Source organism: Micromys minutus (assembly GCF_963924665.1).
Source record: "Micromys minutus genome assembly, chromosome: 5".
NCBI classification, from domain to species: domain Eukaryota; kingdom Metazoa; phylum Chordata; class Mammalia; order Rodentia; family Muridae; genus Micromys; species Micromys minutus.
Window position 1 is genome coordinate 75,893,245 of NC_137974.1, and position 26,009 is coordinate 75,919,253.

At 41.9% G+C, this 26,009-nt stretch overlaps 1 protein-coding gene across 2 annotated transcripts in view; it reads right to left on the reverse strand.

Moving 5' to 3' along the window:
* PRIM2 (DNA primase subunit 2) overlaps positions 1-26,009 on the reverse strand; it is a 179,017-nt gene that overhangs the window by 126,429 nt on the left and 26,579 nt on the right. Inside the window, exons 6-7 of one of the 2 annotated variants that reach the window (XM_080916745.1) lie at positions 21,933-22,028; positions 20,050-20,187 (exon numbers count right to left, since the gene is read on the reverse strand). In XM_080916745.1, the coding sequence (XP_080772871.1) occupies positions 20,050-20,187; positions 21,933-22,028 (234 nt within the window). The remainder of the gene's footprint in view (positions 1-20,049; positions 20,188-21,932; positions 22,029-26,009) is intronic. The other variant, XM_080916744.1, reaches the window with a different exon arrangement.

Consider the following 26,009-nt stretch of genomic DNA (forward strand, 5'->3'; position numbering starts at 1 on the left):
AGCTAAGCTGCCAGGCACAGTTCACTCCCTCCAACCCCATTAAAAATTACCTTAGGTTGTCCCCTCACCCACCACCACACTCCTGTGCTTTCCCAGGCAGAGAAAATCTGAATAAATACAGAGAAAGTAATTGAGAATCAATGCTTTAGGTACAGATTATCAACAGCCCATTGCTTCTTTCCATCGTCTCTTCACCTGGGGTGGGAACGGTTTAAATACAACACTGAGTGTCTGCTGCCGAGTTTATTCTTCCTGGATATGAGTTCAGAAATGAGGCCGTGGATGGAGGCGGGGCAAGAACTTTCCTCCTCCTGTTTGTTGATTCACCCTCAGTTTCTTAAGTTCCCCAAAAAGTTATCTTTCATCAGTAAGATAATGAAAGGATTAACACTTTTTGTTCATTAAAGAAACTTTAACTACTTTCAGGGTATAAATAAACTTTGGATTATTAAAGAAAAATCAATTATAAATGCCTGAAATTAAGCCACAGGCCCACTATAACTACCACCCCATGAGTGACTTTTAATCTAGGTTTTCTCCAGTTCGAAGCAGCCACAGGATCCCTGCAGTCCCCTTAGGAAATTAGCACTATCTGAGTTTCCCATCAAAATTTAAATTAACTTGAAACAGCTTGAAACTTGCCATTAATCTCCCAAATTTCATTTGTAAATTCAAATTAAAATACTCTTAATTCAAGACAAAGTAACATTACAACACACATAGTGAGAAGAGCTCAAGAAGGCCAACTTCCACCTCAGCACTGCAGAAAAGGCCCATGTGCAAAGGAATTTACCCCCTCAGCATGTCATACAAGACACAAGATGAAAGACAAGCGCTCTCCATCCCCACTCAAAAAAACACCACTGCAACACAAACAATATTGATACAAATCCTCACTATTTCATGAGACTGACTTAAGTAGAATAATTAGAATACCATTCAATAAATGTTTTTTGCTTAAAATGCAACTGACATCCATGCTAAAACTGTGGTCAAGAGTTTATGAAATACGTAAAGTGTAGGTGGGGGCCTTAGAACAACACAGGGTGCTGGCAAGATGGCTCCGTGGTTCTCTGGGGATAGGGAGGAGCGCTTGCCTGAGCCCCCATGAGCTGTCTCTGACCTGCACTCTCACAGACAAGCCACACAGAACTGTTAAAAGAAAACAGCACAAAACTGAGAGCAAAGGACTCCAGGAAGAGGTAAGCCAAGCAGTTTTTAGTTTCTGCTAATTTATGCCAGGCTGACACTGAAGCCCTATTTCACAGAAGAGTCTGCTCTTATCCACCATGTTCAGAATGGAGATGTCTTCAGAAAGGAAAGCGGGGCCTCAGCACACTGTATAGCTTCCTCTAACTTACTCCGCATCACAAACACCACACTGAAATTAGCTATTTTTTTAAATATCTACTGAATAAAATGAGTAGGATGGTTTTCTACATTGGTATATCTAAAAATTTTAGACAATTCTGCATTAGCCATGAACAAATCTCAAATATATGATGTATAAAAATAAAAATAAGTGAAAAACAAAACCAGGCTAGGGAGATGGTTTTGGTAGATAAAAGCACATGCCAGGCAAACCTGCGGACCTGAGTCTAGACCACCCCCCCAAACACAGTAGCATAAGCATCTGCAACACCAGAGTATCTATAGGAACCAGGCAGAGAATTTACCCTGTTTTACCCAGTGGCAGAGATTCTATCTCAAACACGGGTAAAAACAAGAACTAACTCCAGAAGCTTGTCCTCTAACCTCCACACACAAACCATGGCACATGTGCACACATGCTGACCCCACACACACACACACACACACACACACACACACACACACACACACGTTATATAAAAAATGAACTAAACTCACACACACACACACAAATAACAGATATAAAAAAATGAACTAAACTCTAAAACCTATCAGAATGTTTTTATCTACTCCCTGTTGGTGATTACTAACTACACTGTTTCCAGTTGGGAGCTATTCATTGAGAACAAAGCAGCTATAAACACACACTTTCGTTTCTTTTGGGTAAATATCCAGGAGCAGGAACGTTGCATCGTGTGGTAAGGGCATGTTTAACCACAGAAGTGTTCCGCCATCTTCTCGTGGCACCATTATGGTGGATGCTCTCAAGAGCAATCACAATGCTTAAGAGAGGCAAACACCAGACTTCAGTTGGGTCCCTACCTGTGATGAAGAAGCATGGTTAAGTTAGGGAGCTTGAAATAACTGACAGTCACAGAGCATCAATCTATGCCCCAGTGGTAACCTAAGAGTAGAATGTGGTTGTCAGCCCTCAGAACTGGTAGGACTTTTTAACTTCAGCTCTTCCTGACAGACAGCTGTATCTAACTTTGGCTCGAAAGTATTTCCTTAAAGACCAACCACGCTGAGGATCTTCTTTACAGTTTCAAGAACATCAATATATCTTCCTCTCTGACATATTCACTTAAATACTTTCCTCATTTGGGGATACTCATACAATGGAATGCAATTCAGATATAGAAATAAATCCAACCCACCAAATAACTATACAGACAGCTGGCTAAGCAATTCTCTGCTTACAGAACTCCAGAACAGAAAAAGCAGAACTAATCTATAATACCAAAAATCACTCACTGGCTGCCTCAGGCAAATACACAAGTTACTTATAGAAGAAGGAATGTTTGCATTTTATTTTGGATCGTGGTTACATAGGTGTGTCCCTTCTCATAAGTTAAAAACTTATATGTTTAAATTTTGTGGAGTTTGGTGTATATATATATATTATAGAATATATATATAGAATATATATAGAACATCTGTAAATATTTGTATGAGTTGCTTTACATATTTTAGACATAATTGTATTGTTACATTCCTTATATGAAAATGAAGGCTGAGCTACAAGCTATCTACATATATTTAAGTTTTAAAACACTTCTAAGTTTTAAAACTAATTCCAAACAAAACCTGTCCAGGACCCATGCACAAGCAAGCCATTCTGATTTTTCTCTTCTTTTACAGTTGTAGCATTGACCCCTGAGGGAAAGATGGACAACTACTAACATAAATGGCTTCAAAGAAACAGGACAACTCTGACATCTCTGCCAATCTGTGCCTCAGATCCCTGGGCACACTGCAGCCGACAACCTCCCTCCTCATTTCTCACCCTATTAAGAATTCTCAGATTTTGATATCTACCTATGCTTCAAAAAGACCGTTTAACTTGTGTTGACCAAATGTTTTATATGCTTGAAGATTTCAGATCTTTGACTAACATTTCAAACACCTAATGTTTTTATGCATCAGACCACATTGTATGAAATAATTCTGTGGTGATAAAGAAATAAATAAAGTGCTTACGATCCACATCAAATAACTAAATCTTATGGATGCACCCCTGGAATCTGAGGAAACAGAAGCAAAAGGATCAGAAGTTCAAGATCATCCTCTGCTACATACTAAATTCAAGGACAGCCCAAGATAGTCAGCAGCCTGTTTCCAAACAGAAAAGAAAAATATAGTTTAAATTCACCATGAAAACTGGAATGGGTTGGTGAGATCATGCATAGGAAACAAGTATTTGCCCTACAATCTGATGGCCTGAGTTTCAATTTCCAGGCAGGCCCTTTAACAGAAGCAGAGAACCAAGTCTCAGAAGTTGTCCTTTCATCTCTGCACACATGTACACACACACACACACACACACACACACACACACACAGGGGAGGGGCACTTTATATAGAATCAAATTATGCGTCCACCTTCAGCCAAGAACTGTCTTAGGGTTTCTATTGCTGTGAGGAGACACTATCATAGGCAACTCTTACAAATAGAAATAAAGCATTCAACTGGGCGCTTGCTTACATTTCAAAGCTTTAGTCCATTATCATCAAGGTGGGAGCCTGGTGGGAGCGTGATGGGAGCGTGACAGTATGCATAATGCCTGAGCAGTAGCTGAGGGTAAGACACATTGGACCTTGTATGGGCGTCTAAAACCTCAAAGCCTACCCCAATGACACAGTTCCTCCAACAAAACCATACCTACTCCAACAAGGCCTCACCACACCTCCTAATGCTTCTAATCCTTTCAAATACAATAGCTCCCCCCCCAACCACCCCCCTCCTGAGTTCTTGCTTAACTCACCAGAGGAACTTTTAAGGCTCCTGAGCTGACTCAGTGATTTACCACCCATGAGGATCAGTTAGCCCTGACCATGGCAATCATAGCATTTGCCACTCTCAGGGCTGAAGCGACCAGGCAGCCCCAGGTCCCTCAAAGTTAAATGAGTGCCTCGGTTTGCACATGACAGGTCAGTTTGCCACTTCACATCAATCTCCCCAAGAGTGACCTCACCTCATGCCCTAAATACTGAGTGGGCTTCTCACACGCTTCCCTACATCAACCTTTCCACTGCAGTCACTTCAACTACCAAGGTCAATGCTTAAGACAAAGTTTATATGCAAGCTTCCTTGAAAAATAGCAGGCACTATAAGAAGGTATAGAGACATTTATTAAAATACGTCCCTAAGCCACAAGTTCCCAGATTTTCTAAGGGCTATAGGGTATCAGACAAGTACAAATGTATTGATGAAGATATGAAAATGGGCTTTCAGTGGGTTAACAAGTCAATTCAAAGTGAAAAGGACGCGGAGCTACACTACTGTCACAGCATACTAACCTTGTGTGTCCTATTGTAACATCCCCCATTGTGATGACACTGAAAACACAGGGCCTGAAGTGAATTCCAAGGGACAGGTTCCTCATTAATCATCATTTTGAAACATTCATGCCTCAACACAAAGCCTTTTATCTCACTGTTTAAAATTTCAAGTAAACGGGGCATCCCAAGGATCTTCCTGCAAAATGTATTTCTTCATTCTAGCTCTTAGCAAACCTGACACGCTTACCAATTTATTGTAAAAGGTCACAGTCTGAACAGAGCCCGGCTGCAAATGGGAAAGGACTTATTTAGCATAACACAGGGCCATTTGTATAACAGCCACACAACAGGAAATAAAATTCATCAAGAAAAATGTAAACATTACTATCACTGCTGAAACTTTGACAGAACAAAAGGTCTTTTTTTAATAAAAACATGATTTCGAAAATAAATTCTAAAGTTTGGCAGCTACTACAGAGAAAAATGAATATTCATTTCATTATTTCATAAACACCTCTTTTAAATTATTAAAATAAAATGGAGATCAGGGTAGGAATTCCAAGCCCTTGGCAGCATCCATTTGTCCCTGGGCATCTGATGAGACAGGGGCTGACCTGGCTAAGCTTCAGTGTCCCTCTTTACTGTGGATGCTGACGCTGCCTGGGACTGTCACTTTGTGCTTAGACTGTGAAATGACCCTACAGTTCCTGAATCTGAACACCTGGTCCCAGCTAATGGTTCTGTCTCTTCTTGAGTACAGGTATAACGTGACCAGCCAGTCTCCTGGTCCCAACACCATGCCTTCCCGGCCTCTTACCATGTGTTGTCATTACAACTGACTGATGCCCTCTGTGGGCACAAAAAGAACCTTTCTTCCCTTCAAGTTCATTCACCAAGGCATTTTATCACAGCAAGTACAGTAACTCAAACAATTACAATAAAGCTACCCAAAAGATGGAACTTCCATTTGCACAGAAGAATACCTACGTTTGACCTTAGCCAAAAGATGCAACAGCAATTTAAAAGAAAGCAAATTCTAAGTGAAATGACTGGCTACTTATTTAATTAAAGCTTTCATGAAGTATAATAATATTCAGATCTTTCACAACTAAAGATAAACTGGAACTAATCTTTAAACATTACTCAAAAATAACTCAGAAAATGTGGAGCATCTATGTGCACCTGTGTGCAGACACGACTGGTTGTGTGTACATGTGTATTCACGCACCTGCAGTCCACAGGCCAACCTCAGGTGCCTTCCTCAATGCCTCACCTCATTATTTTTGTAACAAGTTTCTCACTGAACCTAGAGGGAGGCTGTCTGGTCAGCAAACCCCACCTCCACAGCACAGCACTGAGATCACAGCCCTGGGGATTTGAACTCCAGTCCTGTTTACATAGCAAGTACTTTACTGTCTCAGAGTTTCTGTTCCTGCACAAACATCATGACCAAGAAGCAAGTTGGGGACGAAAGGGTTTATTCAGCTTACACTTCCATATTGATGTTCATCACCGAAGGAAGTCAGGACTGGAACTCAGGTCAGGAAGCAGGAGCTGATGCAGAGGCCATGGAGGGATGTTACTTACTGACTTGCTTCCCAGGGCTTGCTCAGCCTGCTTTCTTATAGAACCCAGGTCTACCAGCCCAGGGATGGCACCACCCACAATGGGCTGGGCCCTTCCCCCTTGATCACTAGTTGAGAAAATGCCTTACAGCTGGATCTCATGGAGGCATTTCTCCAACTGAGGTTCCTTTCTCTGTGATAACTCCAGCTTGTGTCAAGTTGACACAAAACCAGCTAGTACACTAACAAAACCATTTTCCCGGCCCACATGCAAAGCTTTTATAAGAAATACTTTTTAGAAGTTACTATCTTCTATTGACTATATAAATTAAACAAGAAAACCAGAGTTCTGTGGGTTTAAGCTGTATGTTTGATGAAATATCACAGCTCAGTACAATGCTAGATACATTTTGAAGACTGGTACAAGTCATGAACCAGTCTTGTTGATAAGAAACTCTTGTAAATTAAGACTGGCGTCTCTGCATCTTTCATCTCTTCCATCTCATATCTACTCTAGCTGATTATCTTGAAGCCAGAAATCCAAGAGCACAAGCTTTCATTTTTAGCAGATAAATTCTATCAACATCTCGCCTACAAAGGGACGGCTCCCTAAATAGAGAAAATGAAAATGTAAAAGACTGCACTTCAAAAGTGCAGGAAAATGAAATCTTGAGTGGCAGGGGATCTACCCATCAGTAGTCAAGCTTTTCCTTCGGCAATAATGAAATCAGAGCACATAAGACAGACTAGACCGGAAGGGAGTAACGACAGAATGGAAATGTCTATTATTCAGCAATCTGGCTAAGATGTGACAGTCAAACTATTAACAATAACCATTCTCACAAAGAACAGTCACATCAACAACAAAAACAGATGTCACAAACAATCAGACTCACTAGCATTTGCTTACTACTTACATAATAATACTTAATGAACACTAAAAGTGTAGAACAAAACATTCACCCAAGTTTTCCACACTAGAGAGCTGTCAGCTCATTAAAACAAGAGTCTGAAACTCCAGTGGTGTTATCCAAACAGACAAAATAACAACAGTGTGATGATAATCACAAGAGAAAGAAAGGGCTGTCTGTGCCTCTGGTTCTGGACTTCATGACTTCCATTCCAAATACGCCCGTGAAATTTGGACAGACTGCACTTCATCTGTTCTGTTAAGGACATTATCTACTGATAGGTTTGTGCCTTCTCCACAGCCTTCCCCAAAGTCGCAAGAACACAGCGCCCTCTGCTCCGTCTTCTCCGTCTCCTCTACTGCATGTGATATGCCTGACAAGTAGCTCAATGAAAATCAGTAATGTTTGAGTCTTCTCAAAGACTACACCCTGAGTCCCCTTCCTCCTTCCAGAACATTCCTTTTCCAGTTTCCTCCATTTCCTCCATACCTATGAATGTGCCCTAGGGTATCCTCACCCCATCTGACGTCCAACCCAACCTCATCACACTTAGACAACACTCTTTCCTGCCCACAGCTTCTTTTCTGAACATGAGGATTGACTTCCAGTTAGAGATCAGATGTTTTCACACGTCTGTCTGGATGGCACTGCAAGCCAGACGTGCAAAATTAGCTTTTGCTCCTTGACTCCCAATGTGCATTTCTCTTCCAATTCATTTCAGATCTCATACTGAGTCCCCATGCCCTAAAGCCTACCAGGCCTCATCTTTACAGCATGACTATGAATGGAGATATGGAAGATGGCTGTGCCTGGGAGATGAACCTTTCTCTCACCAACATGGCAAAACCAAGTATGAAGAGGTAAGTTCTTTACAGAGTGTGGACCAAGGGGGCAACTTTATGGAATTGTTAATAAAACTAGGAAGAGCATAAAAACCCAGGAGACACAACCACCTCTTAAATTTAGTCTTTAATCATCTTTTACCTTTTAAATTCAGATTTAGGCTTCTTTACATTAAAAAAAAAAAAAAAACTTTTGACTAACACAAACTTTCTCTTCTTGGGCTACCTCCTTAAAATTTCCTCTCATTTTATGGTCCCCTACCTAGTTGCTTCTCAGTGAATCTTACTATCAGGGTACCAGTTTTCACTCACCTTAAAGCCTTATTTATAATACTTCCTGTTCTCCTTTGTCTGGATTCACATTACACCGCGATTTTCTCAGAGCTGCCTTCTGTGTGTAAATATTAAATACCTCTACTGCACATAGACTTCTGTTAAAACACTGATTCGTATGTGTCTTTGTATGCTACAGAGCAGTAAGTATTAGAATGCCTATGCACATGACAGTAAATGCATAGGCCCGTTGATTTAAATACTGAATGAATAAATTACTGAGCTCCTCTTTGTTTTCCAGAATAAAAACTGTTGCTTTCACAGTATTTAACAAATTGATATCTCTTCCTTCTCAATTGGCTTGCAGAGCTGCTGACTACAGGGTGGTAATCTTCGTTACTACACTAAGTACCTGCTCATGGGGACCAGAAGAACTTTGGTACTCAACACAAGAATCCTGCCGTAAACTGCCTGTACTCTACGCCTCACACGCAGCAGACACTTCAACACTTGTACTGTAGGATGCTGGTCTTCACACTAGGAATTCCAACCACAGGACACAGTGGGTAGAAAAAGGTGAGCAAGAGTCACGCACCTTTACTGCTGAGCCCCAAGGCTGGCGTCCAGCTGCTCTAAGCCTGTAGTTTCTTTATGAAGTTGGTATCAAATGTATCAACACATGACATTCTACAGAAATATAGGCTCTCTAAATTACTATTATCTCAGTTAAACACTGGAGACAACCTAGATTCTAGGAAACTAATACTGACAGGCTGTCATCAGACCACTACTAGAAAGTAAATAGCTCTCACCATCTAGAATTTATCTTTTAAACAAAATTCTTACCATGAAAAATCTATCTTATACATAATAAATGTTATATGTTACAAATTAACATAAAACGCTTCTTTCTCAATTTCTTATTTTAGATGCTCACTGAATAGGCACTTGTAAGCCTTTATAATATACACTGCTGTACAGGAAACACTAAGAACACCAGGTGAGAAAGAGAACACACATCCCTTTGTATCTATGTTCTTGGCCACAGAGGGCACATCTGCCTTCTGCAAATTGGTACTGTTTGTGATCATCCTTTGCAGCAGATGTGAAAAGTGGCTTCCTAACAATGTCTCCTGCACTGGTATTCACTCCAGTGAAGCCTGGGTACATCCCACTCAGTCCTTGTCACAGCACATCTCCAGGAATACTCACTCACATCCCAGAGTCCTTTCTTCACTTTTCCAGATCTTTCCAGACTCTGATCACATCCTCCGCGTGATTCATAGTAACATATATACAGCCAGGACCTCTGCTCTTACATTAATTCTCATCTCCCTGTATTAGACTCTGAGACAGTATTAAGTACCCTTCAAAAGTCACAATGCTGTGTGTAGTGCCTTCTGAATGACCACACACAGTCAAGCTAATACATTAAGAACCTAGAGACAAAAGTTGAAATCACACTTGTCTACTTGGGCATTTACCAAGATCTGGAGACAGAAGGCGTGAGCACTTTGACAATGCATTGGTTTCCAGATTCTCTCTAAAACATTCAATTAGCTGGCAGAGCATAGTCCTTAAAAGTTACGTTTCATAAACTGGCAAATCCTCTCCTTTCTGTGTCAACAACTGAGGTCCTTGTTACCTTTCTTCCCAGTACAAACTGCCAACAGGCAGGATGCGGGGTCTGCCTGGAAGCTCTCCTTTTCTACTTCCTTTACTGTGCCGCTATCTTTTCTCCGAAGCCGCCTGGGAAGCTTTACAGAAGTGTACAGACTATACGTGATGTAGCCACTCCTGCAGCTTCAACACAAATGTCCCCATCCGGTGGCTCTGTGTGGAGGTTAGGAAGCCTGTGACACTATACCCTGCCTATAACTGGGTCACTGGGGCCATGATGGGGAGACATCGGTATCCACTTGTGGTCCCAAGTCCAGGTCTCTGCTTTCTACTCCACCAAAGCATAACTTGTCAACACACTGCACCAATATGGCCTGCCCTGCCTTCCCCTCATGACCCCAAACAAGCCTCTCAACCCTCAAGTCCCTTCTGTCTGGTATTCTGCCGCAGCAACAGCAACAACTGTACTGACTAATACACACAGACCCTTGCTAGTGCTAATGTCAACCTCCACACTGGAGGCAAGCAAGCCTTATAGGACGTGTTCTTAATTAGAGATTGAAAGGGACCCAGCTTTTTGGTCCTGGGTTCTATAAGAAAGCATGCTGAGTGAGCTATAAGGAGCAAGCCAGTAAGCAGCACTCCTCCTGCCTCTGATTTTCCACTAGGTTTGAGTTCCTGCCCTCAGGGGACTGTGACTCATGATCTATAAACCCTTTCCTCCCCAAGCCACTTTTGGTTACAGCCTCCCTCACAGCAAGAGAAACCCTGAGACAATGAACTACAAAAAAAAAAAAAAAAAAGACAGAACGAAATCTCTACTTAACAGTTCATGCTTTCCTTATTCACCAAGACTCTTCCCTTCTTTGTTTTCTCCTCTGCTGACTTTTTCCCAACCCTCACATCCGAAACCTGTGCTGCCCATCAAATTTACCTTACAAGCCAAAGTAAGTCTAAACTTTCAAAGAGTTTGAGCTTCACTGCAATTTCCTTTTACTCCTTCCAAATTACTGCTTTTGAGCCGCCCAGTATCACAGCTGTGAGGACTGTGGTCCACCTCCAAATGTTCCAGACACCTATTTCTGATAACAGGCTTCTATTTCCCCAAAACTCCCATCAAGGATATGAGCCATGAAGAGCAAATGCAGAGCTATTGGAGTCTCCTTGGTGAAAGAATTGGAGTATTTTGAAGAACTCAGGACGAGAGACCCATGGCTCCTGCAATCCATACCAATCCACTCGTTTCCAAGGGAAATAACAGGTCATTCAGACATACGAAGACTGTCTTCTTACAAGTTGTATAACCTAATGTACTGACTGGTCTGTCCGACTCTAGAAACTTATTCCTCAAAGTGCTTCTGTTGCATAGCTTTTCGGATGATTCTAAGGTCTTCTTAAATATTTCCTACTAGCAAAAGAAAAAATAAAAGTAATAAGATACTACTTTAACCTAACACATAGCCAAGATTCTCTTAAGTACAGGTTGATGTACAATTCCATAAACTGTCAAGTGTATTTAACTACCTAAACTTGGGCTGGGAAGAAGACTCAGTCGGCAAGCTTTTGCCATTCAAGCATGTGGACTAGAGTTTAGAGCACCTCTAATACCAGCACTCGAAAAAGCAGAAAAAAAGAATCCTGGGCTTGCTGGTCAGCAAATCTAGCCCTGTAGGTGAACACTGGGTTTAGTGAGATCTTGCCTCAAAAACAGGTGGACAACCATTTAAGGAAGACATGCAACATCAGCCTCTGGACTCCACGCATACACACTCGCCTGCGCATGCAGGAACATGCACATACACAAACAAAACAAAAAAGCAGACTTTCTGACAAATTAATTTCTAAACTTACATGAACAGATCAAAAATAAAAACCAGGGTTTACAAAAGTGCACACAACACACTGCATATGACTGCAAAATAGGATAAATCTCAAAGCCACTGAGACGGATAAAGTGACCAAAATGTACATGGTAGGAGCTGCACGAATGACTTAGTGGCTAGGGGGACCCGGGTTTGGTTCCCAGCATCTATGGCACCACACAACCATTTCTAATTCCAGTTCCAAGGGACACAGTACCCTCTTTTGGTACATGCTGCATGTACATACATGCAGTAATACTCATACACATAAAAAGTAGATAGTCATTTAATGCTACTAAGCTGGGTGGGGTTATGTATGCCTGGGAGAAACATGAGAGGATAACAGGTGAGGATAGCCTAAACTGCACAGGAAGATCCAGTTCCAAAAGAGGAAGGGGGGAGGAACGGGGGGAGCAAAAGAAAAGGCAAGAAAGAAAACACTCTGATATTAAAAAAAAAAAATCCTTGAATGAATGTTCTAAATGTTACATACCATATGATCAACACTATAAACTATATAAGTCTATCTTCACATATTCAGATACTTACTTTTCTGCGGGAGGGTTTACTCTTCGAATTAGTATAAAACATTTTAATCAGTTGTCCCCTAAAAACACCTCAATATTTAAAAAATTAATTTTAATTATAAAGTACAAAGCTAGTTTGTGATACAATAGTGTTTAAAATCTATCTTGTAGAGAAAAAAAAAGTTGACAACTTAAATAATTTTATTCTTAAAATGATTAAACTATTTTTTAACTACACTGTCACATAAATGAATAGAGAACTATTGAATCATTTTGTGAGGTCAGCACTAACTGGGTATCAAAATCAGGCAGATATTATAGTAAAACAAAACTCTAGGCCAATATCCTGCGTGGTAAATGAATAAAGTATTTAGCAATAAATTTGACAGGGCAAATTTATGCCATGAATGCAAAATTGGTTTAATACTTTAAATCAGTCTAATCAGTACATTAATAAACTGAAATTTTGTTTAACCACACAGTCATCTCAATAAGTAAACAAATACCAAAGACAAAATTCAATATGCATATATAACCAACCCTGCCACCCAAGGAAACTCGGGAACTAGAAATAGCAGTCTTCTTAATTCTTTTGAAAAGAGATCTTGAAGAACACATAGCTGACACCATAATTAATACCGAAAGACCAAATAGACCCCAGTCCTTCCATTAAAAACAAGAATAATCAGGCCCACAGACTTAGCTCCCGACCCAGACCGCAAATTCTCTTGCACATGAGCCCCATTCCTGGATAAATGTAGCTACAACCCCTCATCTGAGAGGCCCCTCTTTATATCAAATGGGGACACAGAGCTCAACAGATTGTGGGAGCCCAGCCCCAACCTGACATCTACATCACAGCTCCTGCATCTATGCTCAGGAAACATCATGGAAGAAGGCTCGGAGAGACTGTGAGAGCCAGAATAGCAGGAAGTGGCTGTGAAATAGCCTCTTCTAGAAATTGCTGTACAAAGGACCCCCAAACAATGGCCATGTTAAGGGACACATTAACATGAAAGAGGGGAAATGTGGGGCCCCACCCTTAGACAAAGACCTGCAGATAACACATGACTGACACAAGATGGAGATCAGCCTCTCCTGGGGAGAAGCCCTCTTACTGACTGTCCACTGCAGAAAGTCAGCCTTGAAATCTTAGCTCTACAAACAACACACACACACTCACACTCACTCACTCACATGCACATACACACCCACAGACACTCACTCACACACTCACATTCACACACACACACACACACACACACACACTAACATTCTCATACAAACACACACACACATATACATACACACACTCACACACACATATACATACACACACTCACACACATACACCAATAATACAATAAGCAAAGAAAAGGGGGCTGTCACCTGGGGGTGGCTAGAGGGAGGCAGAGCAGAGGGGGAAAGGAGGAAATTCTACATAATACAGATAAGTTCCTATTTTAAAATATAGACACAGGGCTTAAGAGATGGCTCCTGTGGTCAAGAGCTCTTTCTGCCCTTGCAGGTAACCAGAGGCTCAGTTTCTGGAAGCCACATGGCACCTCACTACCAGGAGACCCAACACCCTCTTGTGGCCTCTTCAGTCACTACATACAGACACATATGCAATCAAAACTCCCATTCATGCAAAAAATTTAATCACTCAAATAAATAAAATAAAATGTAGAAAGAAAACAAACTGATCCTGTGAGTTAAGGGAAGTTTAGCTTGAATTTACAAATTACTGGGGCACATTAGAAGAAATATTTTCTGAACCACATCAACTTTTAAAACTGCCAGCCTAACCTCACAGGGTTATTTAAATAAGGGGAAAAGCTTTTCCAAGGGATTTTATTCCTGAGACACAAATTTTAACATGTGTAAATCAGAAGACAGTCTGCACTCCCTACACGGCGCATGCAATTAAGTGGACAAGCAGAGAAGCTGAGCACACAGTTAGAAGCCTGGACGTGAACAGCATTCAGCTGATGAAAGGAGCAGGCAGGAGGACCAGAGGCCAACCAGCCCAGAGCGGGGACCAGGAAAGAACTTAGAAGGGTGCCCTTCTGCCCTCCAAAGGAAGCAAGGTCAAGATGCTGCCAGCATCTCAGAAAGATCCTTGCCACACCCTCCAAAAGAGACAGGGTCAAGATGCCTCCTGCATCTCAAAGCCAAACCCAAGCCAAACCTGCCATCTCTGTGCATTTAGTCTGCTTACTGAGTTCATCACTGTTTGCTGTCTTCGTACTTCGTACGCACTTCTTTTTACACTGATCACAACATGCAGTTGTCCCTCCCCCACTGCTGTGTCCGGAAATCTGATCTTACTTGTCTCCCCAGCAGCAGTTCTGACACAGTGCATGCTTATCAGAAGTTACTGAGTTGATACTAAATAACCATCTTTTTGCTAGGGACTAGGGGAAAAGCCAATAGCAAGGCATTTTCCTTATATGCACAAGTATTACAGTTATAACAAAAAAAGAAAAAAGAAAGAAAAGCAAGCAGTTATAAAAGAAAACCAAACACCGCTTTTCAATATTCTCTCTTGGTACAGATTAGGTGACCAAAGCCATGAAACAAACACCATGGCCAATCCTAGCTCTGTAAAATGAAGTTGGTTTAAACAATACAGTATGTGGACTGATGTTAGGGTGATACATAATTGGACAGTGGAGAGGCAGGTGGAGAAAAGGTAGAAAAATGGAAAAGGAGCAGCAATTGGGAGGAGAAATCAAGATGGAGCTGGAGAAGGATGAGCTGGATCCAAGTGGACTTAATTGGTGTTGGGTAGATATGAATATTTTAAGGGGTTCTGTAAAGGTAGTTTGTATCTTTGTATATTGGATGTAATCTTATTGTGTAGAGGGTTTGTGGATTGAGAATTCAGTAAACCTGTATGAAAAGCTATCGGGCCTTAGAGTCATGTTTGTGTCAAGTAGTAGAGTTAAAAAAAAAAAAAAAAAAAAACCAGGGCAGAAGCACCAGGCAGCAGAGTGAACGGCCTGGGAAGGGAATCTCATGGGGAGTATAGTTCCTGGACCAAGTGACAGAGTCCCTGCGTTTGGCTCCATACTAAAGTGCCACTCACAGAGTGAGACCATGGGGGCCGATAAAGGGTTAAGCCATCCATTTTTAATATTTACTGCAACAACAGTGTTTCTCTCTGAGGCTAAGTCCAGTGTGCCAAGTGCTAGCCTCTAGCTCCTCCTCTCTAGGTCTTTCTCTCATAAACCAATCAGAAAACTGAAACTCAAAGCCATACAGTCATTTCTCAATATCTAGTCAGTGTTAAACACTGCTCCCCTAATGCTTGATCAATCCTGTAATAGTTTATATTATACCTCCACCCGTGCAAAAACTTTCCGACTGAAAAACCAACAGGCCATACGCCTTTGTAGTGACTGAACAAATTTTTGTTCCGTGAGAACAGAACTGTCAGGGAATCGGATGTACAAGTACTCCTCACAACACTATTTTAGTCATCAGCTGTTTCCTAGCAACTGGATCTGCGGCCATTTTCTCATCACAAGTAGGCAACAGAAATAAAACTGGCGTTTCCCATGCTCATGAGTCCGCACGCTCAGTTAAAAGAGACAGGACGGTAAAGCCATTCACTACCTTCTGAGCGGTTGGCATTGCCACTTTCAGGCAGGTAATTGTGATTCTTCATATGATAAGTAATCTGAGAAAAAGGAGAACCTACAAAGGAGTGCAGGGCTATCTAACTTACTGCACACGAGGGAGACAGAGAAACACAGAAGAGGGATTTCTGAACTCAGACATGCCTGTCATGGAGAGTTCAGAAATGTATGCATAGGCCACACCTGGAAAATACTATCACATGATTTGTTCACATTTTGTAGACATGAAGCACATTCACCCCTCATTTGCTTTTCAACAACAACATAAAACAAAACAATAAAAACACAAATCCAAATATCCAGCTCCCACAATTCATCAGAGGTAGGCAACTAATCTTCACAAGACATGGCATAGGGCAATGAAAAGAAGTAATTAAAACGATTCCAGCATAATCTTTACCCGACAGCCACTGAAATGTCCATGGAAACACTGCCTGAGGGTGATCCCAGAAAACAACATAGGGAAGTTCTGGTGGACTTAGGAAAGGCAACAGACTTTTAAAAAGCACTGAACTCAAGATGTTAATGAGACGTGGAAAAGACCTCTGTCCTGCATTAATTGACTGCATGAGTTTGGAAGCTGTCTGGGTTAGGGTTTCTGTTGCTGTGAAGAGACACTATGGCCACAGCAATTCTCATCAAGGAAAACGGTGTCTAGTTTCCAGTTTCAGAGTCCATTGCCATCATGGTGAAAACATGGTACCATGCAGGCAGTCATGGTGCTAGAAAAGGAGGTAAAAGCAAGCAGCAGGAGCTTCTGAGACCCCAAAGCTCACAACCTGGTCATAGCCCTCTGCCAACAAAGCCACACCTACTCTAACAAAGCCACACCCACCTCAACAAAGCCACACCTACTCCAACAAAGCCACACCTACTTCAACCAAGCCACACCCACTCTAAGGCCACACCTCTTAATAATGCCACTTCCTATAGGCCTATGGAGTCTATTTTTATTCTAACCACCAGAAGCAATTCAAACTTTCTGAAATTAAGCATACATAAACAAAATTTAAAAGTCAAACTGGTAGTTTTATACAGTTTCCTATATAGAAAAGCATGAAGGAGTGGAATAAACATGATCATGAAAGAAGTTTGTTATTTTCTATAATTTGTTTTATTATGTTAGCTAGCTTTAGGTCTACTTGACACAAACTAGTCATTTTAGAAGTGGGTATCTCAACTAAGAAAATACCTGACCATACTGGACTGTGGGCAAGCCTGTAGTGTGTTCTCTTGACTGTCAAGTTATGTGGGAGGTCCCAATCCACTTAGAGCGGTGCCACCCTGGTGGTCCTGGGAGCTAGAAGGCCAGCTTTACAGGCCATGACAGTAAGCCAGTAGCATCCCCGTGGTCACTGCTTCAGTTTCTGTGTGCAGGTTCCTTCCTGGAGTTCCTGGCCTGGTGCCCTTCGATGATGGACTATTATATGGAAATATATGCAAAATATATATGCAAACTATATGCAAAAAAGAGGACCCTTTCCCCCACAAGTTGCTGTGGTCGTGGTGTTTTATCACAGGAATCAGGAACTGGTACAAGGAGACAGGTTCTGCTGCGATCATCCTTAGGCTGGGTTGGGGAAGACTGGAAGGAGTTTGGAATGTTGGGCTGGAAGAGTCTTTGAGTGCTCAAAGCTGTGCCGTGGGTGGCAAACCTGGAGATGCCACAATACTGAGGAGCTCTTTGGAGATAAAAACATGAGCCTCAGGAGTCTGACTCTGAGCTTTGCACTGTTTGACTCTGGCTTTGCTTTGATTTGAGTGTAACTCACTGTGCCCTGGTTCTTTCCTCTTAGAATAATAAAGGGAGTAACTTTTTTTTTTAATTTTATAGAAACTTTAGAACTGTGCAGAGACTTTGGCTATTTTAAATAGCATGTATATTTTAGACCAACTTTGTAAACTTTAGAGAAACTTCGGATTGTTAGAAAAACTTTGAATTTTGACAAGTTTTTAAAGGATGTTTTAAAGAAACTGGATTATGTGGGCTAGTTTTATAACAACTTAACACAGGCTAGTCATTTTGGAGAAGGGAGCTTCAATTGAGAAAATGCTCCACCAGATTGACTGTAAGTCTGTGGTGCCGTTCCTTGACTAATGATTGATACAGAAGGTTCAAGTTCACTCTGAGTGGGACTTCCCCTGAGCAAGCATAGTGCCAGGTTCTCTAAGAAAGTAGGCTGAGCAAGCCACTAATCTGCACTCCTCTGTGACCTCGGCTTCAGTTCCTCCCTCCAGGTTCATGCCTGGAGTACCTGCCTGGACTCCTTTGAATGACAGACTATGGTGAAGCTCCCCAAGCTGCTTTTAGTCATGGTGTTTGTGATGGTTGGCATATGCTTGGCCCAGGGAGTGGCACTGTTAGAAGGTGTGGCCTTGTTGGAGGAAGTGTGTCTCTGTGGTAGTGGGCTTGGAAACCCTTCTCCAAGCTGCCTAAGAGTTTCTGCTCTGTTCCTTGGCTTCCTTCAGGTGAAAATGTAGAACTCTCAGCTCCTTCTGCACCATGCCTGCCTGGACGCTGCCATGTTCAGGTCCTGATGATAATGGACTGAACCTCAGAACCTGTAAACCATCCCCAATGAAATGTTGTTCTTATAAGACTTGCCTTGGTCATGGTGTCTGTTCACAGCTGTAAAACCCTAACTAAGACATAGGATAACACACCCCACGATTGGTTAAGATAGACTTGTTTCTATGACAAACAACTGGTGCAAACACTGGTATGTACTCCAATCTCTGACACAGGAGAGTATCAGAATGCTCTCTGCCATTAGAAACAGGAATGATTGAGAAGCTTCCCTATGACCTCAAAATCGGTACCAACATCCCAGAAGCTCCCAGAAATACGAGGTGATGATTTTGGCGACCATGGAGAATAGGAGCTACTTCTATTTAGGGGATGGTATTTACTGATGGGTAATGTCCTGGAAAGAAGGTATCTTTTTTCACACAAAGAAGTGCTGTCCAACTCGTCAGCAGAGAAATGGGCTTAAAAACAAGAACCACTAAGAAAGAGCAAACCAATAGACAACAAGTCCACAGGGGTGACCTCACTATTTTTATCTATAAGGACATTCTGGGACAGAGAAACAAAAAAACATTTTAAGAGCATTGACTACAAAAGCTTTTTTAATGTATCATGGAATTAGAGATAAAGAATCTTACCAGCTAAATATCTAATAAGGCCTGAGGGTCTAACTCAGCAGTAGGCCATGTGTTAGCACACACACAAGGCCCCAGATTCTATCATTAACATCACATGCCCACACACACGTTTTCATGAAAAAAGAGTTAAGTATTGATATGGCGTTCACATGAACTGCCCCAGATAAACAATATTTTAGCCCTACCAAATGCTAACAAAACTGAAAGATGCATGTTTCAATGACCCTACAGAGCCAATAATAATAATTTATACCAGAAAATGCTACAATTTTAACTCAAAGTTTACCACATCCTTATATGGTTGTCATTACAGCAACAAGATTGTCTTTGACTCTGAAGTACTCCTTTATATTAAGTACAAAAACAATACATCAATAAAAAAATACAAGAAACAAACTAGGTTAGAAGTCATCCCGCTGTGGTAAGATTTTAGCAGCCAGAAGCCACTCTTGCCTGTTCAACCCAATTCCCCCGAACGTCACAGATCTGGACCATTTACTCAACAGCAGCCTGTCACTGCTCACAACACTTAAATATAAGCACTTTCTCCTAGGACTGAGGGCACAGCTCTGTCGTAGTCAACTCCCTAGCAAGCACAAGGCCCTAGGCTTCAACTTCCAACACTGCAAAATAAGAAAATCAAAACCTGCTTCTGCAATGCCCTCTGCTGTTAAAAAACAGCAATTCACAACAGAAATCTAGGGTTATTTCCACTAAAGTCCACAAAGGTTTTAAGAGCAGCATATAAAGGCCATCTCTAAGCAAAAACAATCTGATGGCTAACCCACAGAGGCCGCTGGAAGAAGCCGTAACAAAACCAAGTGTGGAGACTAACACATAAAAGCTAGAGATTCCACAATTAACATGACACCAGAGGCAATCCAAAGTGTCACTAGGAAAATATTAACTTACTCCGGAAAAGAGCACAAAACAAAATCACCAGGGATCTATAATGACGTCAAGGGAGGAAATGAGAGGAGGCACTTACTGCCAAGGCCTTCGACAGCGATGCTCTAAACTCGTTCAGGATAATGGCCACAATGTCCTTAAGCGGCACATAAGCAAAGCCATCTTCCAAGTAGACTTTCCTTCCTCTGAACAGGTCCAGAGCATCAGCAAAGGGGACCTGGGATCCAAGTGGAACAGGGAAATAGGTCAGTGCCTGTTGTTCAGAGACCCTAAATGAGTCTTCAAACCAAACCCATTAGTCCTGGCAGCTCCAAAAAGAAGAGAGAGAGACATTTACTCCTTGCAGCCAAAGGACTAGCATTAGGAAAAATTAACAGCATAAAAATAAATGTTTTAAAGCCCATGTTCCAAAAGACAGTAACAATAATAAAGAGCCAAACCAGAATGTTCTACATATTTCTGAATTACAAACACCAAAATTTCAAACTTGTACTTCAAAATCTTTAGATATGTTATCTTCAGCTCCTGACAGATTGAGAATTGTTTGTCAAATAGTGTTATCCTAATTTTTACTTTTTAAAAAGTATCCAGAGCTCAAAATTACTTGTAATCTAAAGTTAATTCCAAATCCGTTTCTCTAAGTTTCTGTTCTTCCACTGGAGAAGCGTTCATGAAGAGCTTCTGTCAGCACTGAGAACCAGAAACAATGATCCTTTGGTTTCGCTATTAAACTCTCTTGTAAGGATGTAAGGGTTTGTTTTAAAATGAAACAAAGATTAAGTACTATGAATTATCCCACCATAAACATAATAAGATCTCAGCTAACTGTGAAAATTATCCTTCTGGAAAATATCTTTTCATTATTTTTAAAATGAAGCAAAGACTTAAGATGAACACTTTCCCTAAGTGTCTCAGGCAGCTGTGAAACCCACGACTATGATTCAGTGTGTCTGACACTGTGAGCCATGCATACGTTTTATCATTTGTTTCACTTTTACATTACATCTATGGGGGGGGGGGGGTCTGAGCACATGTTAGTACCCTGCCCAGGGTGGCAGAACCTTTTGTTTCTGGGACCGAACCAGGATCCTCTAGTAGAGCAATGTGAGTTTGTATGACTGAGGCATGTCTCCAGCCTCAGATCACACATCTTTTACCTAGAAAGCTTTTGGCAAATGTCCTGCTTCCCAAGACTACAGCATAGTTCATATCCCCAAAGGGTCCATAATTTATTTAAAGACAGGACGGGACAAAATACCTGTGGAACATCAAACAGCTGCCCAGGGAGCCATGAGAGCTCCAGCTCCCAGTAGGTGGTTCACCGGGCACAGCAGAGGCATGGGGAAGACGGGTCAGCGCATTGCAGACAGAAGCAGAACAGCATTTGGATCAAGCTACGATCCAAATCCAGGATCTAGTCTGCTAGCGGCTTATGATTTACTGAGTGAAATAAATTCTGCTGAACTTCAGAGGCCCAATCTGTAAACCTGGGAAGGGAAGGAGCAGGAGGCTAAATGACCCTCCCACGTCCTTTGCTATCAGAGTCCAGGTCTCTAGTGTACTGTGGTGGCCACAGTGCAAACAGAAATGCCCAAGCAGAAGCAACAGATGCTGATGGTCCAGCAGTGGAAAATGTGTGGTGTAAGCCCCCATATACTAAAGTTCAGGAATGCCTTCCCACGGGAAAGCACGTAGGCTTACAATGTCAGAGCCCATATGTAACGAGACCACACAAAGCCATGAGCCAAGGCATGGATAAGGGCCCATGAAAAGCCAAGGAAGTTCTGGAAAAGCACCACTTTTAAAGACTATTAGAGCCACAGTGGCCACAAGGGAGGAGCTTCATATGCAGGAGCTTCAGCAATGCCCAGAAGGCTTTCTTCAACAAGATGGCTCAGCACTTAGTGTGACAACAGATGTGTTCACACCAGAAAGCAGCTGTGGTGATGAGAGTTTACATACCTTATAGACTGACTCCAACTCCAACCTGACCCCACTTAAGCTAGGAGAGGACGCCATGATATCCTGTTCGTGAAGAGTCTTCTCCTCGTCGCTGATCTACAACAGAACACAGTTGACCCGGTAATTCAATTTCTTCAGTTTCAATAAAGCATTTGCCCACTGTAGAGAATATTCCACACGTTTATAAAAGCGCATTAATACACTGATTTTCTCACCATTTCCAATGATTGCTAAATAATTCTTAGCCCTAATGAAGGCAAAATGTGGAAGAAAATTTAACTTTAATATTCTTCAAGATCTTTTTAATCTGCCAATATTTGAAGATATTTATTCAAAACAAACAAAAAAGCAAAAGCCCTGTAGAGGTAGCTGAGTTGGTAGATTGCTTACTTAGTGTGACTGCATTCAGTCCCTAGCAATCCATGGGGCATGGAGGCATGCTTACACGACAGCCCACGAGGGGTGAAGGAGACAGGAGGATCAGAAGTTTAAGGTCACTCTTGTCAACATTTAAGATCAGTTTGAGCTACATAAAATAGTCTCAGAAATAAAGGACAAGGGAAGTATAACAATCAAAGGTAAGCCCAGGCACAGTGACCCTGTCAACTCAGGGTAAACCAGGCACAGTGACCCTGTCACCTCAGAATTTCAGAGGCTGAGAACCATGACATGAGTTCATGGCCAACCTGAGCTACACAGTGAGATCTTAACTTTAAAAAAAAATCAAGTTACTAAAGACTAATGTGAGCATTATCCAAATCAAGAGTTATGCTAATTTACTAAAAGTCTCTACCAACGTCAGGATGGCTTAGCTTATTTCTCAGGTGTTCAGTCATACGAACCTTGAAACCTGAAACGCTATTTTTTCAAGGAACACCTAACCTTTTATTATCACGTGGTGGTTTTGTCCTCAGGAGAAGACTGACAGCCCTGACTGGATAAAATTTCTAAACTTCCATATAAAAAGTGGAGCTGGAGAGATGGATCAGCAGTTAAGTGGCTGCTCCTCCACAGGATCTGGGTTCATTTCCTAGCACCCATATGGGGGGTCACAATCTTCTACAACTCCAGTTCCAGGGGACCTGACACCCTATTCTGGCCTCCACAGGCACTGCACACATGTGGTACCCAGACATACATGCAGTCAAAACACCTATACACATGAGAAGGTACAGAAATGAAGACCAAAATGGAACACAGGGAATGCTGAAACACCGACATCATAATGAAATAATGATGAAATCATCATCCCTGTCCTCCGAAAGCACAAACAGCAGCTCACACAGGAAGGTCCTAGCAGCCGTGCTCATGAGTGAAGCCACAGACACCAATCTTGAAAGTGATTTTCTACTGGGACCCGCTGAGTGATCCAGGTTGGCCTCACTCAGTTCTCTGCCAGCCTCTCAAGTGCCAGGGTTAAGAAAACAGACAGTGACAATGACTCAGATGTGGGGACCTTACTCACTGCTGGCAGGAATACAAACTGCAGAGGTGGCTCAGAAAGGTAGAAATGGAACTGTCATATGATCCAGCTATGCCACTCAGGAACATACAAGGGACTGCATATTCCGCCCAGAGACACATGCCCATCGCTGCTCTGCTCGTAGCAGTTAAGACACAGAAACAGCCGATGTCCATCAACTCGTGGACAAAGGACATGTGAGATGTTAACCAACTCTTACTCGGCTATTAAAACCAATCTTCCCGCCAGTTCTCTCTGCTCACAGCTGCCCTGTCCTGCACTCTCTATTCCCCTCCCTGTCATTTCCTTTCCTGTTCACATCCTGTGTCCTACTAACCCATTTCCTGCAGTTTCTCTCCTCTGCACCCCCTGCAATGGCCCCTTCCTACTTGCCTGGTTTCTACAATACCCCAAGTTACACCGACAGATCTAAAAGACACATCACTGTCTATCTAGGTTACCTCAACCTGTATAAGTGGTTACAGTTCCATCCATTTAGAGAAAATTCCAGGTGCTACAATAAAGATGAGACTAGGAAAATATGTGCATGGTGCAACTGTAGCATGATTGTTAAAGAGGGAACCACCGTCCTTCCACATGGATTTAAAGCCTGCTTAATTCCACAGGAGGTAACTGATAGCCCATACTACAAGAGTAAATAGCCAGATCCAGGGACACAGGCCTGGTAAAACTGCCCTGCAAGTAGCCGAGGCACAGAGAGGTCTGGGTCAAGCACAGGGAAAGGTTTCCCCCCTCCGATTGGTTCAGGGGAGCAGAAGCAAGTCTGGTGAGATTGAGCTGCAAGTAACCAGGGCTCAGAGAGGTCTAGGCCAACTGCGCAGAAAGCACTCCCCTGCCCCCACAACTGATTCAGAGGAACAGGAACTCTGCCGTGGGGACTCGGTTTCCACCCGGACAGCCCGTGCAACCGGACCAAACACTTAGGCCATCTGCCACGGGGAACAGCAGAGATCCAGGGACACAGGCCAGGTACATGGGAGACACGGAAACTAATCACAGACAATAAGATGGCAAGAGGAAAGCGAAAGAACTTAAGCAATGGAAACCAAGAAAACCTGGCAACACCAGAACCCAGCTCTCCCATCACAGCAAACAGTAGAATGCCAAACACTCCAGAAAAAGAAGACTCAGACCAAAAATTCATACATCAAGATGATGGTAAGAGTTCCTTAAACAAGAACTGGAGGAAAAGAATAAAGAAATAGAAGCTTGTAAAGAGGAAACAAGAAAAACACTCAAAGAACTCAAAGAACTAGAGGAAAACAGAACAAAAGAGATGAAGGAATTGAAGAAGGAATTTAAAATAGAAATGGAAACAATAAAGAAAACACTAAAAGAGACAACCCTGGAGGTAGAAAACCTAAAAAAGAAATCAGGAGTCACAGAGGCAAGCATCTACAAAAAACTACAAGAGATGGAAGATAGAATCTCAGGGGCTGAAGACAACATTGAAAACATACATAAAACAGTCAGAGAAGATGCAAAAGCCAAAAAGCTCCTAACCCAAAATGTCCAGGAGATTCAGGACACAATGAGAAGACCGAACCTAAGGATAATAGGAATAGAAGAGAGAGAAGAATATCAAGAGGCACAGTAAATATCTTCAACAAAATCATAGAAGAAAACTTCACTACTCTTAAGAATGAGATGACCATGAGCATAAAACAAGCCTACAGAACTCCAAATAGGTAGGACTAGAAAAGAAATTCCTCCTGACACATAATAGTCAAAACGCCAACTGCCCAAAGCAAAGAAAGAATACTAAAACAGTAAGGGAAAAAGGTCATGTAACATATAAAGGCACACCAAACAAAATCACACCCGACTTCTAAACAGAGACTATGAAAGCTAGAAGAGTCTGAACAGACATCATGCAGACCCTAAGAGAGCACAAGTGCCAGCCCAAGCTGCTATACCCAGCAAAACTATCAATCACCATAGATGGAGAGACTAAGATATTCCAAGACAAAACTAAATTTATACAATATCTGACCACAATCCCAGCACTAAAACGAATTATAGGTGGAAAACCCAATACAACGAGAGGAACTATATCCTAGTAAAAACAAGAAAACTCCTAAGCAAGAAAACCAAAAGAAGAAAGACATACAGGCACAATTCAACCTCCAAAAGCAAAAATAGCAGCCAACAGAGTGGGAGAAGACCTTTACCAACCCCACATCAGATAGAGGCCTAATATCCAAGATATACAAAGAACTCAAAAAGCTGGACACCAGAGAATCAAACAACCCTATTAAAAAATGGGGTACAGAGCTAGAAATATAGATTGGCTGAGAAACATCTATGGAAGTGCTCGACATCCTTAGCCATCAGGGAAATGCAAATCAAAACAACCCTGAGATTCCACCTCACACCAGTCAGATTGGCCAAGATCAAAAATTCAGATGACAGCAGATGCTGGAGAGGATGTGGAGAAAGAGGAACACTTCTCCACTGTTGGTGAGGTTGTAAACTGGTACAACCACTCTGGAAATCAGTCTGGTGATTCCTAGAAAATTGGACATAGTACTACCAGAAGACCCAGTTATTCCACTTCTGGGCATATACCCCAGAGACCCTCCAACATACAACAA